Source organism: Corvus cornix, chromosome 17, assembly GCF_000738735.6.
Source record: "Corvus cornix cornix isolate S_Up_H32 chromosome 17, ASM73873v5, whole genome shotgun sequence".
Taxonomy (NCBI): Eukaryota; Metazoa; Chordata; class Aves; order Passeriformes; family Corvidae; genus Corvus; species Corvus cornix.
In genome coordinates, this window is record NC_046346.1 from 9,412,902 (window position 1) to 9,431,371 (window position 18,470).

The window sequence follows — 18,470 nt, forward strand, 5'->3', positions numbered from 1 at the left end:
GACAAGGAGTTTCCCCACTTCTAATCTGGAAGCTCACACTGCCAGACGCGAAATACCAAAGGGATGAGTTTTGCCTGCTTTCTGCTTATTACACAGCTGAGTTAACCCCACATTTCTGTTTACCTCAGCCCCGTTGCCTGGGGCGGTTTCGAGGTTGCAGCGGTGCCCTTGCAAAGCTCGCACTGGGACGGGCACGGAGCTCTGCTGTTATTTATGGACAGCAGCGATGCAAGGGAGCGCTGCCTGACGCATCGCAGCCGGGCCCACGCTCCTTGTGGTCCCTGTGGCTTGGGGCTGGGCTGAAGTCAGAGCCTGGCCCCGGCCACGCCTTTCTGCTCTTTTTAAAGGTTGTTAAAGCAGCCGGTATCAGTTTGCTGCTCCACTGCTTCCTCTTTGGTGAAAGGAGAAAGTTCTTCATGTCTTGGCGTGAGCTGCTTCCCCCCTGGCTGGTGATCGTAGCGGGACTGACGGGCATCGTGCTGCTCTGTGTCTCCACCAAAGATGTGCCCATGGCCCCTCTCAGGACCAAGGTAAGGGCTCTCGAGGGGTGAGACAGGCAGTTAAACTGGGCTGGTTTGTTGCTTTTGACATTCACTTTATTACTGAGCTACTTAGAAACCGAGGAGGGGACTGGAACAAGGCTGTCAGGACAGGTTGGCATCTTTCAACATGCTGTAGCTTTTCAAGCCAGAAACAAGCTGACCCCTTTGGTTGGTCAGGGAATACAGGCTGGATATGGTCCATGGATCAATGGAGATGCTCAGGGCAGGCTGAGGGGAGGCAGCCCATGTCAGGAGCTGCCCCAGAGCAGCAAGGAACCAGTGGCGTCAGTGCAGGCTCCTCTCGAAAGTCAGTAGGAATGTGCCCCTGAACTGCTGCTTCTGTCTTTAAAAAAATGTCCTTCATGCCTTCTCCTCTTTGGTCCTATCGTGATTTCAATCAAAGAGCCAGCATGCTCCTCACAGCTGGGTCAGGTCTGGGGGGGTTAATGCCCACCTGCTCTGTCTCTTGATGCTCCCATTGCTGAGGTGAGCTCAGTGGCACACCATGGTTTAACCCAACAGGTTATCCTGTGTGTTTAGAGATAGCACCCCTCCTCCACGTTCCTCTCAGACACGAAATTGGATTAAAAACCCCCTTATTGCTCTGCATTCTGTCCTTTCCTGGTGTTGGGCACAAATGTGGTGATCCCTCCCCTTCTCCCTTGTGCTCTCAGCAGCAGCCTCTCATTTTCTGAAGGAGGAAAAAAATCCACATTTCTCTTCCAATGCCATTCCTTTCTTCCTCTTCTGCGGCAGCCGACGTGTCCCTGCTAGAAATCCGAGCTGTCACTGGTGTGGGAGGCTGCCAGCAGGCTCGGGCAGGGAGCTCCATCCTCCTTCCGCATTTCTGCTCCAGCCCAGCTCCACCAGCCCCTGGCTGGGGTGCCAGGACTGGTGCAACTGGGAGTTCCAGGAGGGCAGCAGGCAGCCTGCCTCGCTCAGAGGCTGCAGCCAGCTCTGCCTGGTGCTGAAACCCTTCTGGTGGCATTAATATCAACCTCTCAGGAGGTTTCTCCTCCCACTCAGTTACAGCTCTGTGTGTGTGTGTGTGTGAGATATAGCTTTGACCACACGCTACCATGGAGTTCATGAGTTTCCTTCCTGTCTGTGTAGGAGATGTCCCAAACTGGGGTCATGTAATAGGGGGAAGAGGAGCCCTAGGCTAGCTCTGGAGCTATTTTGGATGTGGGTACATCCAGAGCTGTGCTGTAGGGTAGTCCAGTGGCCTCCACTTGCTCACCCTCCTCTACTGGGAGCAGCAAGGCTCAGTCAGCAGGAAAGAGACAAAGAGACAGAGAGCCCTTGACCTGGGCAATAGCAGAGCTGTCAGGGGATAAGGGGCTGAGCTGGTCATGTTCACTGCTGCTGCTCTTCCAGCCAAGACACCATCTCTGTCTCTGAGGGGCTGCTGTGTTGTCTGTGCTGGTTGCTGCAGCTCTCACAGCTCTGCACGTATCAGGGCAAACCCAGCCTGTCTCACACCGTCACTGCAGTGGGACATCAAAGAGACACAGGACTCCTGGCTTCCTTGGGAGAAGCGAGCTGCAGCCCTCCAATTCCTGCACAAAAGCCTGACAAACCAATCAGCAGCAGCTTGAGTCCCAGAATCAGTGGAGAACTCGTATAGTGCCATCTCCCACTGCTTTAGGACCTGTTTTTCCTGAGCTCCAGGTGGCTCAGCTCTCAGGGGAAGCCCTCTGCCTGGTTTCAGGAGCAGCTCCAGCACATGCCTCTGTAGGGCTGATGTATTTCTGGGCATTTCTCCACTCCTGCTGTTCCTCATGTATATTCAGAAATGCAGATGGTTCCCTGCAAATCCTCTTCATCTTCTGGCTTCACCTGCTCTTTGAATGTAACAGGCAAACTCAAATACTGCAGTGCAGGCCCAGGGGTCACCCAGAATTGCTGTGTATGCTGGGTGACCCTGCAGCATCAATCAGCTTGCATTCAGTGGTGGTTTTCAGTAGAATGTTCTGGGTTTTTTCCAGTATGGCATTGTTCTGGATGCTGGCCCATCCCGCACCATCCTGTTCATCTACCAGTGGACAACCACCAAGGCAAACAAGACCGGGGTGATCAGAGGATGCAGTTCCTGTCCTGTGCAAGGTAAGGTGCCCAATTCCTGCTCAGTGCTCTGTGGGACTGGCATGGGATGGATGGAAAAACAGAGACCTGTGCATGGATCAGGGCCACAAATTTCTTGGCTCCTGCACCGCCCAGCTGTGCACTGAAATAGTGAGGCACAAGGTGCTTATTTTCAGCATGGCTCTTCTCTACTGGGCAGATTTAGCCACACACAGCTGGACATCAGGTACTTAGCAGTAACAGGATTTTGGGGCTGCTGCAGGCAGGGAAGCACACAGAGAGGATGGGGCTGGTCCTGATGTCCACATGGATCAGTGGCAGAGCCAAGGTTGCTGGAGCTTCTTACCCAGGAGCAGCCATGGAGACAAAGCTGACTGTAGATTCCTGGTATCTTCTGCTTCCTCCTGACCATGCCCTGGGCAGTGAGTGGGGTAGCTCCAGGACAACAGAGCTGCAAAGACTCCAATCCCCTATGTGGCATTTGACAGCACAAGCATGAGTCCAGCTTGCCTTTAGGTATCACATTTCAGAGAATTTTAGGATTTTCGTCATGAATTTGAATACGTTTGGCGTTACCAATACCAGCTGAGAGGGTTACATACATTAATGATGGGGTTTTCCTTCCCTATCTCCTAATCTTGCTTTGATGTTAAAGCCTGATTATAGCGGGATGCTGGGAAGGACTGAGCCCTCAGCAGCAGCATGCTGTGGGAGGGCAGCTGCACAGCAAGCAGGGAACAGGCTTTGTGCCCTTGCAGGCTGTAAACAACACAAATCACACACAGAAGATGCAAGAAGGGCTCCCTGAAACCTTGTACGTGTCCCTTGTTCAGTGGCTGGGTTCAGCAGCAGCTCTGTGAGCAGCACAAGAGGCCAGGTGTGAGCAGCCCTGTCTGCATGGCAGCACAGCCACAGCCCTGCAGGGGCTGCAGGAAAGCTGCAGCTCAGCCCTGCACAGGGCCCCAGACAGCAAAGCACGTGCTGAGGGAGTCAGGAGGATGGGGAAGGGAGGCTCTTCCTGGTTCAAAACCAACATTTAAGACCCCACTGACTTGATGGAAAAATGAGTCAAGGCTGGCACACAGCTTCCCTCTGCAGAGCACACTGGCTTCCTCTAGAGCAGGGGTGTCTTGCTTGCTGGCAGGGGCTTGGTGACTGGAGGAGAGAGGTGACACATCAGTCTCTGTGTGTCCTTTTGATTATTTTTAGAGCAACTAAACACATTTTTTCCTCTGTGGGCTGAGACAGCCTCAGCTGCTGCAGCAGTCGTGTGGCTGGGATAGATGTCTCAGCTGCAGAGCTAGGGTAGTCTTAGTGCAAACTCCTTCATTCCATCTTTGCCAGTCTCAGCTGTGTCCTAGGATAGCAATCTCTGGGGTAACAGCTCTCACAGTTCTCCCATAACTTCCCTTAAAATTCCATTCTGTTCCATGGTCCTCAGGTCCAGGAGTCTCCAGCTACTCAGATTCTCCTCAGAAAGCTGGGAAGAGCTTGGAGCCGTGTTTGAACTGGGCCCAGAATGAGATCCCAGCAGAGCAGCACAGCCAAACCCCCCTGTACTTGGGAGCCACCACCAGCATGAGGCAGCTGAAGTGAGTGAATGTTGCAAACCCACACCCAGAGATCAGCACACATCACGGGATCATTCTGCAGGCATCTCACCCTGTCTGCTCTGCAGTGTGAGCCATCCCTAATCTGCTAGTCAGGTAAACCTTCCTCAGGCCCTGAAGAGAGGAGAATGGCTTGGCTGTGTCTCCATCCTGTCCCCCAGGCAGCCATGAAGATGAGAGTCCTGCAGCTGCTGCCAGGCTGGGTAGCATCTCCTTCACAATTACAATTTCACAATTAGCGCTTGAGAAAACACCCATCAGTCTGGAAGCTCAAGTGTTTTCAGTTTGTGTGACAGCCCACATGGGCTTGCAGGGGTGTTTCTTGTCAGCAAATGGGAAATGGTGGTGGGAAGGTTCACCTTATCACACATGCTTTTGTGGACCCTGTTCTCAGTCACTGCATTATCTCCTTTTAGGCACTGGAGAAAAGTAAGGTCTGGAGGGGACCAGACCAGTTGGATGAGGCCAGAGGATTTCCTCAGTGACAGAGGGTACTAAGGTCCCAAATTCTTAAATGGTGGCACAATTGTTCAAATCATCCCTCTGCTGTTCTTGCCCCTAGTGCCATGCAAGGGGAGAGGGAAGCAGCAGCAGGAGTGGAATTGTCACTGTGTCTCTGGGCTACTGCCCGAAGCGGGGAGCACAGCAGAAGCCCTGCAGTGTGCCCCCACTGCAGGCTGCTCCTGGCAGGGTCCTGTAACATCAAATGTGCCTTCTTTTTCTTTTGTGTTTAGCCTCACCCATCCCATCCTCTCTGACGGTCTCCTTGCAGCTCTGACTGGGACCCTGAAGTCGTCCCCCTTCAACTTTCAAGGGGCACAAATCCTGTCCAGCCCAGAGGAGGAAGCATTCAACTGGGTTGCTGTTAACTACGTCTTGGAGAACTTCTTCAAGGTAAAGGATGATTCTCCCTGGGGCACACAGAGCTGGGCTGAGCAGCTGCTGTTAACAGAGAGCCACAGAAACACATGGAGGGATGGGTAAACCCCTGTACTTTAAACAGTTCTTCAGCACAACTTCCACTGTCTTCCAGAGGAGGCAGCTTAGATCCAACACCAGCTGGTTGAGGTGAGGTGTTGCTGCTGTCTCTGGAGTGCTGTGGGATTGCCACTGGAGTCCAGCTGTCCCATGGGGTATCTTGTGAACAGTAGAGAAGCAGATTCTGTTGCTGCCAAAGCAAAAGCCCATCTCATTTCCTCTCAGTCAGACACCAGGGAGGCCTGGTCTGTATTTAGAAGGCACTTGCTAAACAACAAAAAAAAAAGTTTTAGTTTTTTGTGTTTCACCCATCACTTCTCAAGCCAAAGGGTCTCAAAAAGAACTCAGAGGGCAAGAGAAAGGTGGGTTAGACTGAGTTACCCCTCATCAGGGGTGTGAAAAGCAGCTCTGATAGCCAGCAGCAAGCACACACTGGTTAGGGAATTGCCAGACCCATTGACAGCAGTATGGCCTCCCCCGGCCAGGCACAGAGTGTTCACCCCATGTAATCTCCCCTGCCTATGCTGCCAACTTCAGCATTGCCAAAGTCAGTTCTGCAAGACTGCAGGAGATGAGGCCACAGGGTTCTTCTGACAGAAGGATCACTTTAGCATCAAGGCTGCACTTGAAACCCTTATCTGCCCTCTTGGAAACGTCCCTGCCATTCCCCACCACCCTCCCCGCTCTCCCCTGCTCCTGCCTGCTGAGACACTGCCTGGTTTGGCCATCCAGGCTGGGGAGCCCTGTTTGCCCCCACGGACTGTGGGAAGGCTCTGTGCAGGTGGCAGTGCCTGTACAATGGCTCCTCCAAAGCCACTGGTTCAGCATCCTCGTGTCCTGTGGGCAAAAAAGAGTTGGGCAGTGAGGCACCATGGAGCTGCTTTCTCTCTGCACTAATGCTGGCACCTGGCTGTGACTGAGATGGAGAAGTCTCAAGGTCTGACCTCTCTTGTTCTTTTTGGGTCAGTACGACTGGCGAGGACAATTGGTCCCCTCTGGAAAGGGGATGTCAGGAGTCCTGTCCATGGGAGGAGCCTCAGCACAGCTCACTTCCGAGCTGGAAGAAGAGAAGCAGGCCCCAAAGGAGGGGGTGAGGCTGCAGCTCTATGGGCAGACACACAGGCTGCACACCCGCCAGTGCCCCTGCCACGGCACGGAGCAGCTCCGCAGCAGGCTGCTCTCCGTGCTCATCCAGGTGAGTGTCTGCCACGGGCACCTGCAAAGCTCCTGGGCACAACATCACTAAATGACAGCTGCACAAGGTGTGCTAATGGGCAAAATGTCAATCACTTTAAAGTCAATGCTCCTGTTTGCATATATTAGAAAAACCCAGTGCATTTGTAAAACATTCTCTCTCTCCAAGCAGACACACAGGCACCCATTCAAGGTTTTCCTACTTACAGGTTCTATTTGACTCCTGCTTAGTACACACATGCACAAAACTGCTCTCCAGAGGTGTCAACATCACCTTCAGGGTGAGGAGAGGCAAGGCTTGCCTTGGCTCCTAGGAACTGCTCCTCCATCCTGGAATGGGAGCACCCAGGAACCAGTTGGGGCCTTCCATTTGGGGTATTTCCTTTGCTGACTTTAACCCTGAAGCATCTTTAAAAGAGCAGTATTTCATTTTGAAAACATGCGGGTATTTCAGTTCTTCCAAACTTTATTTCACTTGGGAAATGGGGGGGGGGAAGAAAAGAGTGGTGTAAGATGGTACAAACTCAAGAATCACCTTAGTCTTCATCAAAACTATGTTTTTTCAGGACTTAACTTCTCCCTGCCCATCTACCTTCCTCCCTGTAAAGCCCCCCTGCCCTTATTTGAGACCTGAATGTCCCACATTGGACACCAGCTTCACCACAATTATATAGGGAAATTTCTAGAGATAAGAAACACTGATTCTTGTGGGGTTGAACCGTTTGGAAGGCAGATCAGAACAGCAACTAGAAAGAGTACAGGATGCATGATACTGTATTTGTGCTCTAAGGGAGGGTGGGTAGGGCTGGGACTCATCACCTCCCACAGCAGGTCCAGTCGCTGCACTGGCCCCAAGCTCAGCAGGAGCTGGGACCTGGCTGGGCCTCGTAGTTGACCCAATGCCGTAAGATTTGGCAAAGCTTTCACAGCCTCCCTGCTTGATCTCAGCATTGTGGTGCTTGGGGAAAGCTGTTCCTAACCATGTTACATTCTGTCTTCCTGTGTGAAGCCCTGGGATGCCAATGTCCTCTCTTGCTGCCTCTGTCCTTGTTTTATTCTGTCTCCAGGATCAGAGAAGTGCTAAAACCATGTCCAATCCCTGCTGGCCCCTCAGCTACTCCCGGGAAGTGCAGTGGCAATCAGTGCATGCTGGGCCTTGTGCTGCCAGTGATGACACATGGGACATCCCTGGCCCCAAGGAGGTCTTCAACATCACGGGCTCCAGCAACCCCACTGCCTGTGTGAGACTCGTGCAAAGCCTGCTCAACTCTTCCTCTTCCTGCAGCTTCTTCAAGCATTCCCTCAGCAGTGCTCTCAAGCCTCTCCAGACCAGGTTTCTGGTGAGTTCTCATTTACACTGGGGTAAGCAACTGGTATGGGGAACCCATGAACTGGGACCAGTTTGACCATTAATAAATACAGTGGGAGCAGCCAGACCATGACACTCCTGCCCTCTCCCCTTCATTGCCACACAGCTGTTCAAATGTGGATCACTGGCTTCCCACAGTGACTGTGGTGGAGCTTTCTTCATCCATGTCTCCTCAGTGTCTGCTTCTGAGACCAGCTCTGGGGCTCCGCAGAGCCAGCAGGGATGGGACAGTCAGGACTTGTGTGCTGAGCAGGTCTTCCCACACCAAGTCTGTGGTAAAGCTGGAGATCCTCTGCCCCTCCCTTAGCAAACATCTGGTCATGCTGCACCACAAGCCCTCTTCTATCTGAGAACCTGGATTCATTGTCCAAAGTCATTGGCTTGTTAAGCCAGGAGCAGCTCACGATCCTAGGGCAAGCTGAGTGCATTTCCAGGGAGGGTAGTTACGGACATTTCCCCAGCTCCCTGCTCCTGAGTCTCCCATGGACGTGGTGCCAAGGAGCATAGGGATCATCTCCCAGTCCTCAGCACTGGTGACACCACACCATGAATACTGTGCTCAGTTTTGGGCCCCACACTGCAAGGACATTGAGGGGCTGGAGCATGTCCAGGGAAGGGAATGGAGCTGGGGAAGGGGCTGAAGCACCAGGAGCGGCTGAGGGAGCTGGGAAAGGGGCTCAGCCTGGAGCAAAGGAGGCTCAGGGGGGACCTTGTGGCTCTGCACAAGTCCCTGACAGGAGGGGGCAGCCGGGGGGGTCGGGCTCTGCTCCCAGGGAACAGGGACAGGAGGAGAGGGAACGGCCTCAGGCTGGGCCAGGGGAGGTTTTGATTGGATCTTAGGGAAAATTCCTTCACCAAAAGGGTTGTCAAGCCCTGGCACAGCTGCCCAGGGCAGGGGTAGAGTCCCCACCCCTGCAGGGGTTTAAAAGCTCTGTAGATGTGGCACTTGGGGACATTGTTTAGTGGTGGGCTGGGCAGTGCTGGCTTAATGGTTGAACTTGAATTTAGACATCTTCTGCAACCAATATGATTTTTTGATTCTATGACCAGTCTATTGTCCAGGCGGAGCCAGGGAGGCTGCTGGATGCAGGCTGAGAACAGAGCTGTTTCCATCTCCAGACACCAACAGCTCTGCTCGTGTCCTTTGAGCCCTTCCAAGGCACTGGACCCAGCCCTGCACACCAAGGGCACCCTGGCAATGGACAGCCACTGCCCCTCACTTGCCAGGGGTAATTTCTGGTGCGCAGTGCAAGGACACAGAGCACAGTCCTACCTGATGATTATTTCTGCTGCTGTTGTAGGTGGTTTCTGAGGCCATGGACTTCATGAGAGGAGCTGCACCCTCTCCTGACTTGGGCCAGGCTGTCAGGAGGCTGTGTGGGATGTCCGTCAGAGAGGTAACTGTGGAATACCTGGGGGTGCAGGGAGAGTGGGAAGCACGTTGTGTTGTAAAAGCCCTCAGGGCTCAGACTGACAGAGCTGTAAGTTAGTGGCTCCCTCAAGGAAAACTTAGATTTGTCTGGATTATGTGGGGTTTGGTTTTTTGTGGGGTTTTTATTTGCTTTTTTTTTTTTTTTTTACTTTGAGGAAACAGGCTTCACTTATTTTCTTTCCTCTCAAATCCCAGCTGCTGCTGGTAACACCTGGACCTAATTAAATGAAAAGCCACAAATACCTTTTACTATATTTTAAGGAGTAAACAGGAAGGCTGTCTACTGACTCCTGTACATCACCTTGGTCTTGCTGTTATTCTTCTGTCCTTCAGTGCAAGGGACACATCCACCCAGACTCCAGGGTTCCCATTTCATCTGGGCCCACAGAGCTCAAGCCAGGGGGAGTTTGTCGGTTCTTTCCTCAGTTGGTGGTTATGAGGTCACCCTCATTTGCACTTACACTGATGGAGCATCCACAGCAACATTCAAATGGGACAATTTCTCCAAGGTTTGTTAATGAGGCAGCAAAGCCCATAAGCAGTTCCCTAAAGCATTCTCTTCGGGAAGGAGGAGAAAGATCCCAGTTCCAGTTGGGAGAAAGGCTGCAGCATTAGCTCAACCTAATTAGAGAGCAGGGAATCAATCCTACCAAGCAATTCACCAGCAAGGCAACCTGGCTGTCAGTCCTGCTGCTCTTGGATCTGGCTTAATAAGACGGGATCAAAGGCAGTAAAAGATGACACTGATTTCCACCCCACAGCCCAGGGAGTGCAGGAAATGTGGTTTCAGTCTGCACAGGACACAAACCCCTCCTCCAGTCCCACAGTCAGTCCCAGAACAGGACAGGAGAGATTATAGCAGACCTGAAATTCAGCTACTGAGTATTTACTTCTTTTATTTCCCCCTCTTTTTTTTTTTTTTTTCCTTTTTTTTTTTCTATTTTTCTTTTTCGGAAATGGCACCAGCTGATCAGAGAGTCCCAAGCAAGCCTGGATACACTTGTTAATTACTGCACTGAGTCTGCCTTCATCTTCCATCTCAGTACAACAGGATACACTCTTGACTTTGACTGGCCTGCTTGGACTGCATTCCAGAAGGTCAGTTCCCGCAGCAGTGTTCCCAGTTACCAGGGAGGGCTGGTCCCAGTACAGCCAGCCTGTTCCCACACTGACAAGCCCTAACCAGCTGGGCTTCTCCAGCAGGATGGTTTTGCAAAATGGATTCATAGTTGTGATAAACAAGAAAACCAGTGTTAGAGAGCTAGAGATGACACTTGTCCCCACTGAAAAACAGATGGGTCAAAAAACTTACCTGGATCAACACCATCTTTAGAAATCTGTGTTGACAGGGAAGGAAGAACAGCTTGATCTCCACTTAAGGCTAAGGACAAGCTGCTGATAACATTTCCTGAGCCAAAAGGTGCTTCCCTACTTTTTGCAACCACCTTTATACTCACGAGGGGTGATAAATTCCTTATAGAATCACAGGATCCTAGACTGCGTTTGGATTGGAAGGAAACTTAAAGATGATTTAATTCTACCCCCTGCCATGGGCAGGGACACCTTCCACTATCCCAGGTGGCTCCAAGCCCCATCCAACCTGACCTTGGACACTGCCAGGAATCCAGGGGCAGCCACAGCTGCTCTGGGCACCCTGTGGCAGGGCCTGCCCACCCTCACAGGGAAGGATTTCTTCCTAATATCTAGTAAGATAACCTAATCTCTAATAATGTCTGAAATTGCTTCAGGATCTGGAGGCCCTAAGGACAGGGGGATTTGATTCAAGTCGTTCCCTTCACAAAAGAAAAAAAAGCCTGTTCCCAGACCTCTTCAAAACTGGCAATCACAGCCATGGTCCCACTGAGCAGGGCTACATGGTGACCATCAGAGAAAGGCATGGCAATGAGATAGGTCCGGAGCCTCCAGGGAGCCCTGCCTGGAAAGACAGAGGCAAGCAACATAAACATAAGTCTGAGGTTCAGCCAGGGCCAGAGAGACAACTACCCACAATGCAGACTTAAGATCCACTGGGAAAACCAGTCAGTAAGCAGAGAACAGCACTCCCCTACAGCACAGCTCAGGAGAGAGGGGCTGCCCAGGCCAGAGCTTAAATGCAGCTCCCATGCCCATGGGCAGAGGTGTGGGTGGAAGTGCCATTAAGGCCTCTTGGTGTACTCAGGGCACTGAGAGAGAGAAAGCTCCTCATTTCAAGGCAAATCCTTGGATCAGTCTCAGATAATACATACAAAGCCCTGGGCCCATGCACAGAAACACAGCTGGGGTCTAGGCCATCTCCTTCTCTTCTGACCTCTCCTTTTAATTTCAATAGATGGGAGACAGATCATCTGGCTGGACTCTTGGGTACCTGCTGAGTCTTACCAACACCATCCCCCAGGACAGCCCAAGCTTCCTCAAGGGGATTGAGCCGGGGGTCTGGTCCTTGCTCCTGATCCTCTTTGTTGTGCTGCTCATGGGCTCCTTCATGCGCATCTCGTACCGAGTGATGGTCAAGGAGAGCAGCTCCAGCCACAGGAACAGCAGTGCTTTTGATGACTGACAGTTTTCTGCGACTCAAGACTTGTCAGAGCACAGTTAACAGGGTCCAGACAGAAATCACAGAGGTGTAAGTCACTGGAGGATATAAGTCATTTTCCTGCAGGGCTCCCAGAGCCTCGATGTCTTATTTCAACTTGCTGGTACTTGGACTGCTGTACTTTGAGACAATGGATCCTGCTCCACAGGAAGTCTGTGATTCCTGGTGGATGGCAAGCTATTCATTCTCCAAACAAGAACAGCCTGCATGGCTCTTCCTTGGGCTACAGCTGGGATTACTCATGTCAGACATGAAACAATGCCTCTGAGTACGAACGCCCTGAGCTATTGCGATGCTAATACTGAATAATCCTGTCAAATCAGGAGAGGTGGTGTCTGAAAAAAGTGCTCTGTCCTCTTCTATGCCCACTTGAGAGATGATACCATTAGTGAGAGATTGCCATTAGTGAAGACTGGAAGAGCATTAAAATACAGTCAGAATATAACAGCCAACTGCTTCCATGTTCTAGGGAAAATGCAGGTATTTTCTGCCCAATCTGTCTGTGCTTCCATCTCAGTGATTATGTCCAAGTGTCCCTTCCAATGAATATTCCTGCTGACTAGGAATCCTTCAAAGCCAATCCTTCTTAGTCTTGGCCTCTACAAAATGCACAGAGGATCAAAGGAGAAACAAAGGGCAAAAAAGAGTTTTTGTCTCTCAGCTGAGTCATGGCCACTCAGGGTTAAAATTGCCAACTTAAACTCTTTAGCCAGGACTCAAATTAACACATCTAATTTCACATTTGCTAAAGCTGTGCTCATGCTGGGCTGAGGTTCACCTGTTTGCTCATTTGCACTGACCTGCTTGCCTTGCTGACTCTGGAATTGTCTCAGCTGACACTGTCCTTTAGACCAGAGCAGACTCAGGAACAGAAGCTTTCCTAATTGTCACTTTCATATTAGACCATGCCCAGAGTTACTTTATGATCTAATAATTAGGATTCCCCTGGGACTTAGCAGTCATTCTGGCTCCTCTGGTCTGCTCTGCACGTCTGAAAGATGAGGTGCTGTACAAATTCTCTGTGTTACTGTGAAGAAAAGGAATCGATTCACAAACACTGTCCTTTGACTAAGGCATTTAGAGCTCACTTCTCAACTGTTTCAGAGACTTAAAACACACAGGCTGTTAAGAGCCTCAGGGATGAGTGTCTCCCAGGCTTTTCAGACCACTTTAAACAGAAATGTAAATGCTCACAGATGCAGTGATGTGCCTTGCAGGATTTTTAAAGCTACCATGGCACCTAAATCCTTTCAAATCTGATTATTTGTCCCTTGTGCTCCCAACTGATAATGTACAACACACCCACACCCACCATAATATTGGGGTATTCATACATTTTCAGGCCAATTAATGAAGATTTGGAACCTGTCAGTCAAGTTTTGAGGGGTGTGGAAATAGACCTAAACAAGCTTCATATTCATTTCTTTGAATTGCACGTTAGATATTTTTAATTATATCATGTCATTAAAGATGTTTTAATAGACTGTCTGTGTTATTCTTGGCAAGAGATCAAAGCAGGGGGGTTATTGTGAACACAGAGTGTTTCAGTGAGCAGGATGGGGGCTGCTGCTGCTGCCTCTACTCAAGAGCTGTTTTGCTGTATACTTTTGGGGTACACAATGAGAACCCCTGAAGGCACTTTCTTTCCAGTGAAAGACAAAGATTTCAGATAACCTGACTGCTGGTATTTAGTTGATGAGAGACATGCCTACACCTTTTGATGTGTTCTTTGCTCAAACCATCTGAAGAAGGTAGGAGGGATCCAGGCAAGGCAGAGTAGAATAAATAAAGAGGTTATCATGGAGTCAGCAATATCAGGGAAATTCCTGAGACTTCATTCATCCTGCACCTGGAAATGCAATCCTTTAACAGAGCTCTGGGATTCCTGGCTGAGATTTGGGACCTGCCCAGGAAGAATCCTACCACTGTCAGAAATGGAAACAAGCCAGTGGGATGCCAGGAACCCCTGGACTCCAGGGTGCTCTGGCCTGTCAGTCATTGCCCCTTCTTGAACTGGAATAGATCACAGGGTCCAAGAGAAAAGGATGTCAGCCAGAACTTCCCCAAGCTCTTGTTTAGAAGCTTTGGGACTTCCACAGAGATAATAAGTGAGTAATTAGGCAATGAGCTCAGTGTGGCCTCCTGACACTTCACTTTTGCCTTGCACATGCCACTGAATTAAATCCCTGACCCTTGAGCCACCCTGACATAGAACCACTGCTCTGCCATGCAAAAACCCACAACCACTTCTTTTTCTGACAGATTTATAGATGTATTTACTAGATGATAAAATAGATTGGGATTTTAAAACTGAAGTGGTTTTTTAGCAGTAAAAAAAGCCATAAAATAACAAAATGGAGAAACTGTGAGAAGAAAGGAAACTAATACTGGTAACATATTCCTTCCTCCCAGCTCTCTGTAGAGCAGCTCCTTCATGTCAGCCCCATATAAGTTTGCAGAATTAATCCCCACATTATCTGGACAGCAGAAATCTACTTAAAAGGAGATTCTAGATGAATTCACTCACTTTATAACAAAGATGCTTGCAGGCCTTTGGTTATAATTCAACTGTGGAAATGATAAATAATGAGGATTTTCTAACCATCCATAAATTCTTTATGTTTATTCACAGGTCCCTCACTTCTCACTCACGCTGAACCATGGGAGAGATAATAAAGTCGGCTCATGTGCAACTGCAGTTCTGCTGCTGTCAGCAAATACCAATGAGAAGGAAATAAAAAGTATTAGATACAAAAATTGACACCAGAAAGCACTTTCTCTGTTTTAGCTCCAGACATACAATGGTGACTGACCTGCATCTGGTTGTTGGGGCCTAACTGTCATTTAGGCATCCCAAAGCACTGTGGATTCTCAACCAGTACATCCCATCTGGGTTGTCCCAATGAATCCCCATGAAAACTGAGAGAAATAACAGTTTTTTGCCTGCAGTCCCACTCTGCAGTACGCACAGGGCCTGAGTTGTTTCTTTCTTCCCATTCTGACATACCTAGGCTCCCTGTGGTTGTAGGAGAGACCCAAGTTGAGGCCTTCAAATCCACAACCAGTTGGGGAGCAAATCCAGCAGAAGATGAGAGGAGTGCCTTTTTGGATGGCTGGATTTAGTATCAGTGTATTTTCATGTTGTTCTTATACCCTGCCTCTGATCCTGTATCTGAGTGTCTTTCCAGAGAAGTAGGCAGCCATATGATGTTTATATCCTACCTCATGGACTGTCACTCCTACTTCAAGAGCTAATTCTGAACACACTGAAGAAGAACAGGCCTGAAGGAATACTGGGATCAGAAAACCTGCAGTAATTTTTGCCACAGCTTTCTTAATATAAAAGTCCTTTCATAATGCCATCAAACCCAGGCAAGTCACAGTGTTTTGGTGTTTTCTACGTGCAGACATCACTGTGTACTTGTACATTGAGGTGACCACGCTCCCACCATGTGAGATATTCAGAGCCCTCCTGCAGTCAGATGCTGTCAGACCCTGTTCAAGTCAGATAAATACAGAGAGGAACTGCTGCTCCCCGGAGTAGTGTGCAATGCCAGGGATCAGTCACGAGAGGGAGGCTGGCAGAGCACCCCTAGGAAAGCCTTAGGAAATCTCTCCCACCACAAATGACATCAATTAGCAAGGAGGCTTCTCTGGGAACATGTCGTGGATGCAGGGGAAAGACACTGCAGTATGGAAACCCTCTCTGTGTGGGATGTGAAAGCAGCTCTAACCAAGGATGTAAGAAGCCATGACATTGGAAGAAGTCCTCTATGCAGGGAGACAAGCACTAGCACAGATTATGGATGGAGGCTCTTTTGGGAACAAGAGGGAGAAAGAATAATCACTACCAGGAAGAGGATGGCCCTGGGAATGAAGAGGAGGTTTGAGAGAGACAGAGGAATGATAAAATCAAGGTTTGTGCGAAGGAAAGCTTATTTTTGTTCACAGCAGGGGTGTCACCATATGTGCACCTCATGATCAAATTAGTCACCACTTCTTGGTGGAAAGTCTCAGGAGAAACAGATCCTCCAAATGGAAGAAGATAACAGCTACCAGACTTATCACGGGACAAGGAACAGCAGCGGAGCTGTGGAACCTTCATGGGAACAATGTTCAAAGTTCACAGATTTTAAACATGAAGGAGATGTAAATGGCCAATTAATGCTGAACTTTACATCAAGTAAAAGCTGGTTTAGCATTACCTTGTCTCACATTATCACTGACAATGTTAAACACTCCTGGAGCGAAAGCTCTGAAGGGACAGACTCACAGCCTTGTGAAGGGAGTTACTCAGTGGAAAGCATCAAACCAAATGGAAGGAGCTCTTCTTCCACACAGATCATGGTCAAACCACAGGATTCATCAGGACAGGAGGTTGTTTATGCCAGAAGTTTACATGGCTGCAAAAGGTGATTAGATAAATTCATAATAACCCATTGGGGCTATTAAAAAGTTACTTGCTTGTGGGTAAAGAATTGCCTGAACCACCTGCCACATTCATATCGGTTTGCCCTGTTCTTTGGTAACTGCTGTGGACCATTAGAGACAAGACACTGGCTTGGGTGGACCCGTGGCTTGATCCCATTCAGCTGTTCTGATTTCCCTTAGGCAGGAATCCCACAACTGCACCTCTCACTCACTGGTCTCTGGAAGCTGCCTCTCACCTCCGTAATAACTTCAATATCACAGGAGCAATAAGTTCTGGGAAACAAGATTGTTTATCCTTAGAAGTAACAATCAGAAAGATGAGAATGAGAAAACACCTGCACATACCCACGTCTCACTTCAGTGTCGCCATAAACCTGGCACGACCCCAACACCAAAAGCCCTCTGGTTCTGGAGGCAGCTCCCCCACACACTCGTCCTCCAGCATCCCTCCCTTAAGTCAGGGCTTCAGGTTTTTACCTACAGAAGCAGAATTAGTTCTGTGATTTCTGTCTGGGCTCCTGCCAGCCCCAGGTAGAGGCTCAGTTCAGACTGGATGCTGTTTCAGAGACACAGGCTGCAATCTCGCTGGTTAAGCACCAAGAGGAGAATGACAGCCGCTGTCTGCCTGCCTGCCTGCTGAGGGGAGGGATCAGCTCTGTACACACACACAGAGAACACTGGTTCAGCGAAAGGGGAAGGCAATATGCAAAAGTGAAAAGCAAGTCCCTCCCCACTCTGCTTAAACCACTTGTGTTTACAGTAAAATCTGTTTCCAAGCCAAAAGCAGTACAGGGAGTTACAAAATCAAAACAATTACAATAAAAAGTTAAAAAAAACCCCTAATACATAATTCAACAAAACAGGAATGTGATTTCCAACTCAATTTTAACTTCCCTGTGTCTTTCTTTGGGTTATACCCAGGGTCTTCAGCCATGTAACACTGGCCCTGATGTTTTCTAGGACCCCTATTGCAGCATTAATTTATGCAGCACTTACAGATGGGACCTGCCCCTAAAAGAGGTGAAACCTCCTTGCTTGTCACTTGCAGCAGAGCTTGGGGAGAGCTTTCAAAGCAATCAAATACCAGCTAAGACAGAGGTCTGCAATGAAAACACGATGTGGGAGCCACAAACATCCCACCTTAGTGCTGCTCCTTTCTCTGCCCTCCCAACTGCTTTCCAGCATTCCTTACTCTGGCAAGCTGCAGCCTCTCCACTAAACCAACGACCACTAGAAATGCACTTCAGCATTTTGCTCAGGCAGGACCATGGAATGTGCAGCTTCTTCTCCCAGAATTTGCCCCAGAATACCCCTCAGTATTCCATACAGAGGTTTGCCTCGGGAGGAATGCTCCATGTGAGCCAGGGTTCTGGCACAGACCTGTCATGGTACTTGCCAGCTCACCTCCTGGCACACACTAATTAATGCTGGGCTGCCACAGCAATAGAAATCACAGGGCTGACATGGTCGGCAGCTCCAGCAGCTCTCCATGGAGATTCCTGGCTGTGTTCCTCCTCAGGGAGATCTTAGCAGTACTGGCATTTTACTTCAATTTTAAAAATTGAAAAGCATTTAAAATAGAATTTTAAATTTCCTGTGGATGTAGCTAAGAGCAAAGTACTCACTGACTGGGGTAGAATTAGCAAAAATTAGTGTTGCACAAATAATTTGGAATGTCTCCTATGCCATAAATATTCAGGTGGCTGAATCTCCTGGGGAAACATCTGGAAGCTCAATCAGAGAGCAAAGTTTAGCTCCTCCCTAGGGTCCTACCCCTGCTCTGCTGGGAGCAATCCCACTGGTGTTCTGGAGACAGGTATGGGAGCCTTAACCGAGCAGAGCATTTCCACTCTCACACTCCCTCTGGGAATGCTGGGGGTGGCAACAATTGCTCACTCCACACATTACAGAGCAGCTTCCCAAACATGCAAGGCAGTGCGGGCTGGAGTAGAGGCTGTGGGAAGCACAAAGGCTCAGGATTGCTCACACAGTGAGGAAATGGACGGCACTAACGCACAGGCCTTGGCTTTCTGGCCCTGACTGAGAAAAAGCCAAACCTGTATCTGCATTAAATACAGCAGCACTTGTACCAGGAAACCTCCCCCAAGCCCTGCAGTGGCTCCCCTGCTCCATTTCAGGGAGGGTTTTCCAGGGTTTCCCGAGCACACGCGCCTGTGAACGCTGTGCTGAGCACACCTGATGAGAATTGATGCTGAATGTACCTTCCTGCACAGCA

The 18,470-nt window shown here is 49.6% G+C and overlaps 1 protein-coding gene across 1 annotated transcript; it reads left to right on the plus strand.

The window, feature by feature from the left end:
- The first annotated feature begins 207 nt into the window (after positions 1 to 207).
- On the plus strand, positions 208 to 13,287 carry LOC104688226 (ectonucleoside triphosphate diphosphohydrolase 2-like). Its single transcript, XM_010397606.4, has 9 exons — positions 208 to 530; positions 2,531 to 2,648; positions 4,069 to 4,219; positions 4,972 to 5,131; positions 6,183 to 6,410; positions 7,477 to 7,749; positions 9,080 to 9,175; positions 10,177 to 10,308; positions 11,540 to 13,287. The coding sequence occupies exons 1-9, from the start codon at positions 417 to 419 to the stop codon at positions 11,765 to 11,767; spliced, it is 1,500 nt and encodes a 499-aa protein (XP_010395908.3). The 5' UTR covers positions 208 to 416; the 3' UTR covers positions 11,768 to 13,287.
- Positions 13,288 to 18,470: the final 5,183 nt, after the last annotated feature.

Bases quoted from the DNA above. Each gene is read 5' to 3' on its own strand.
- LOC104688226 (XM_010397606.4), top strand. From the start codon at position 417: ATGTCTTGGCGTGAGCTGCTTCCCCCCTGGCTGGTGATCGTAGCGGGA. The intron at 7,750-9,079 runs GTGAGTTCTCAT...CTGCTGTTGTAG, and splicing joins CTCTCCAGACCAGGTTTCTG to GTGGTTTCTGAGGCCATGGA. The intron at 10,309-11,539 runs GTCAGTTCCCGC...TAATTTCAATAG, and splicing joins CTTGGACTGCATTCCAGAAG to ATGGGAGACAGATCATCTGG.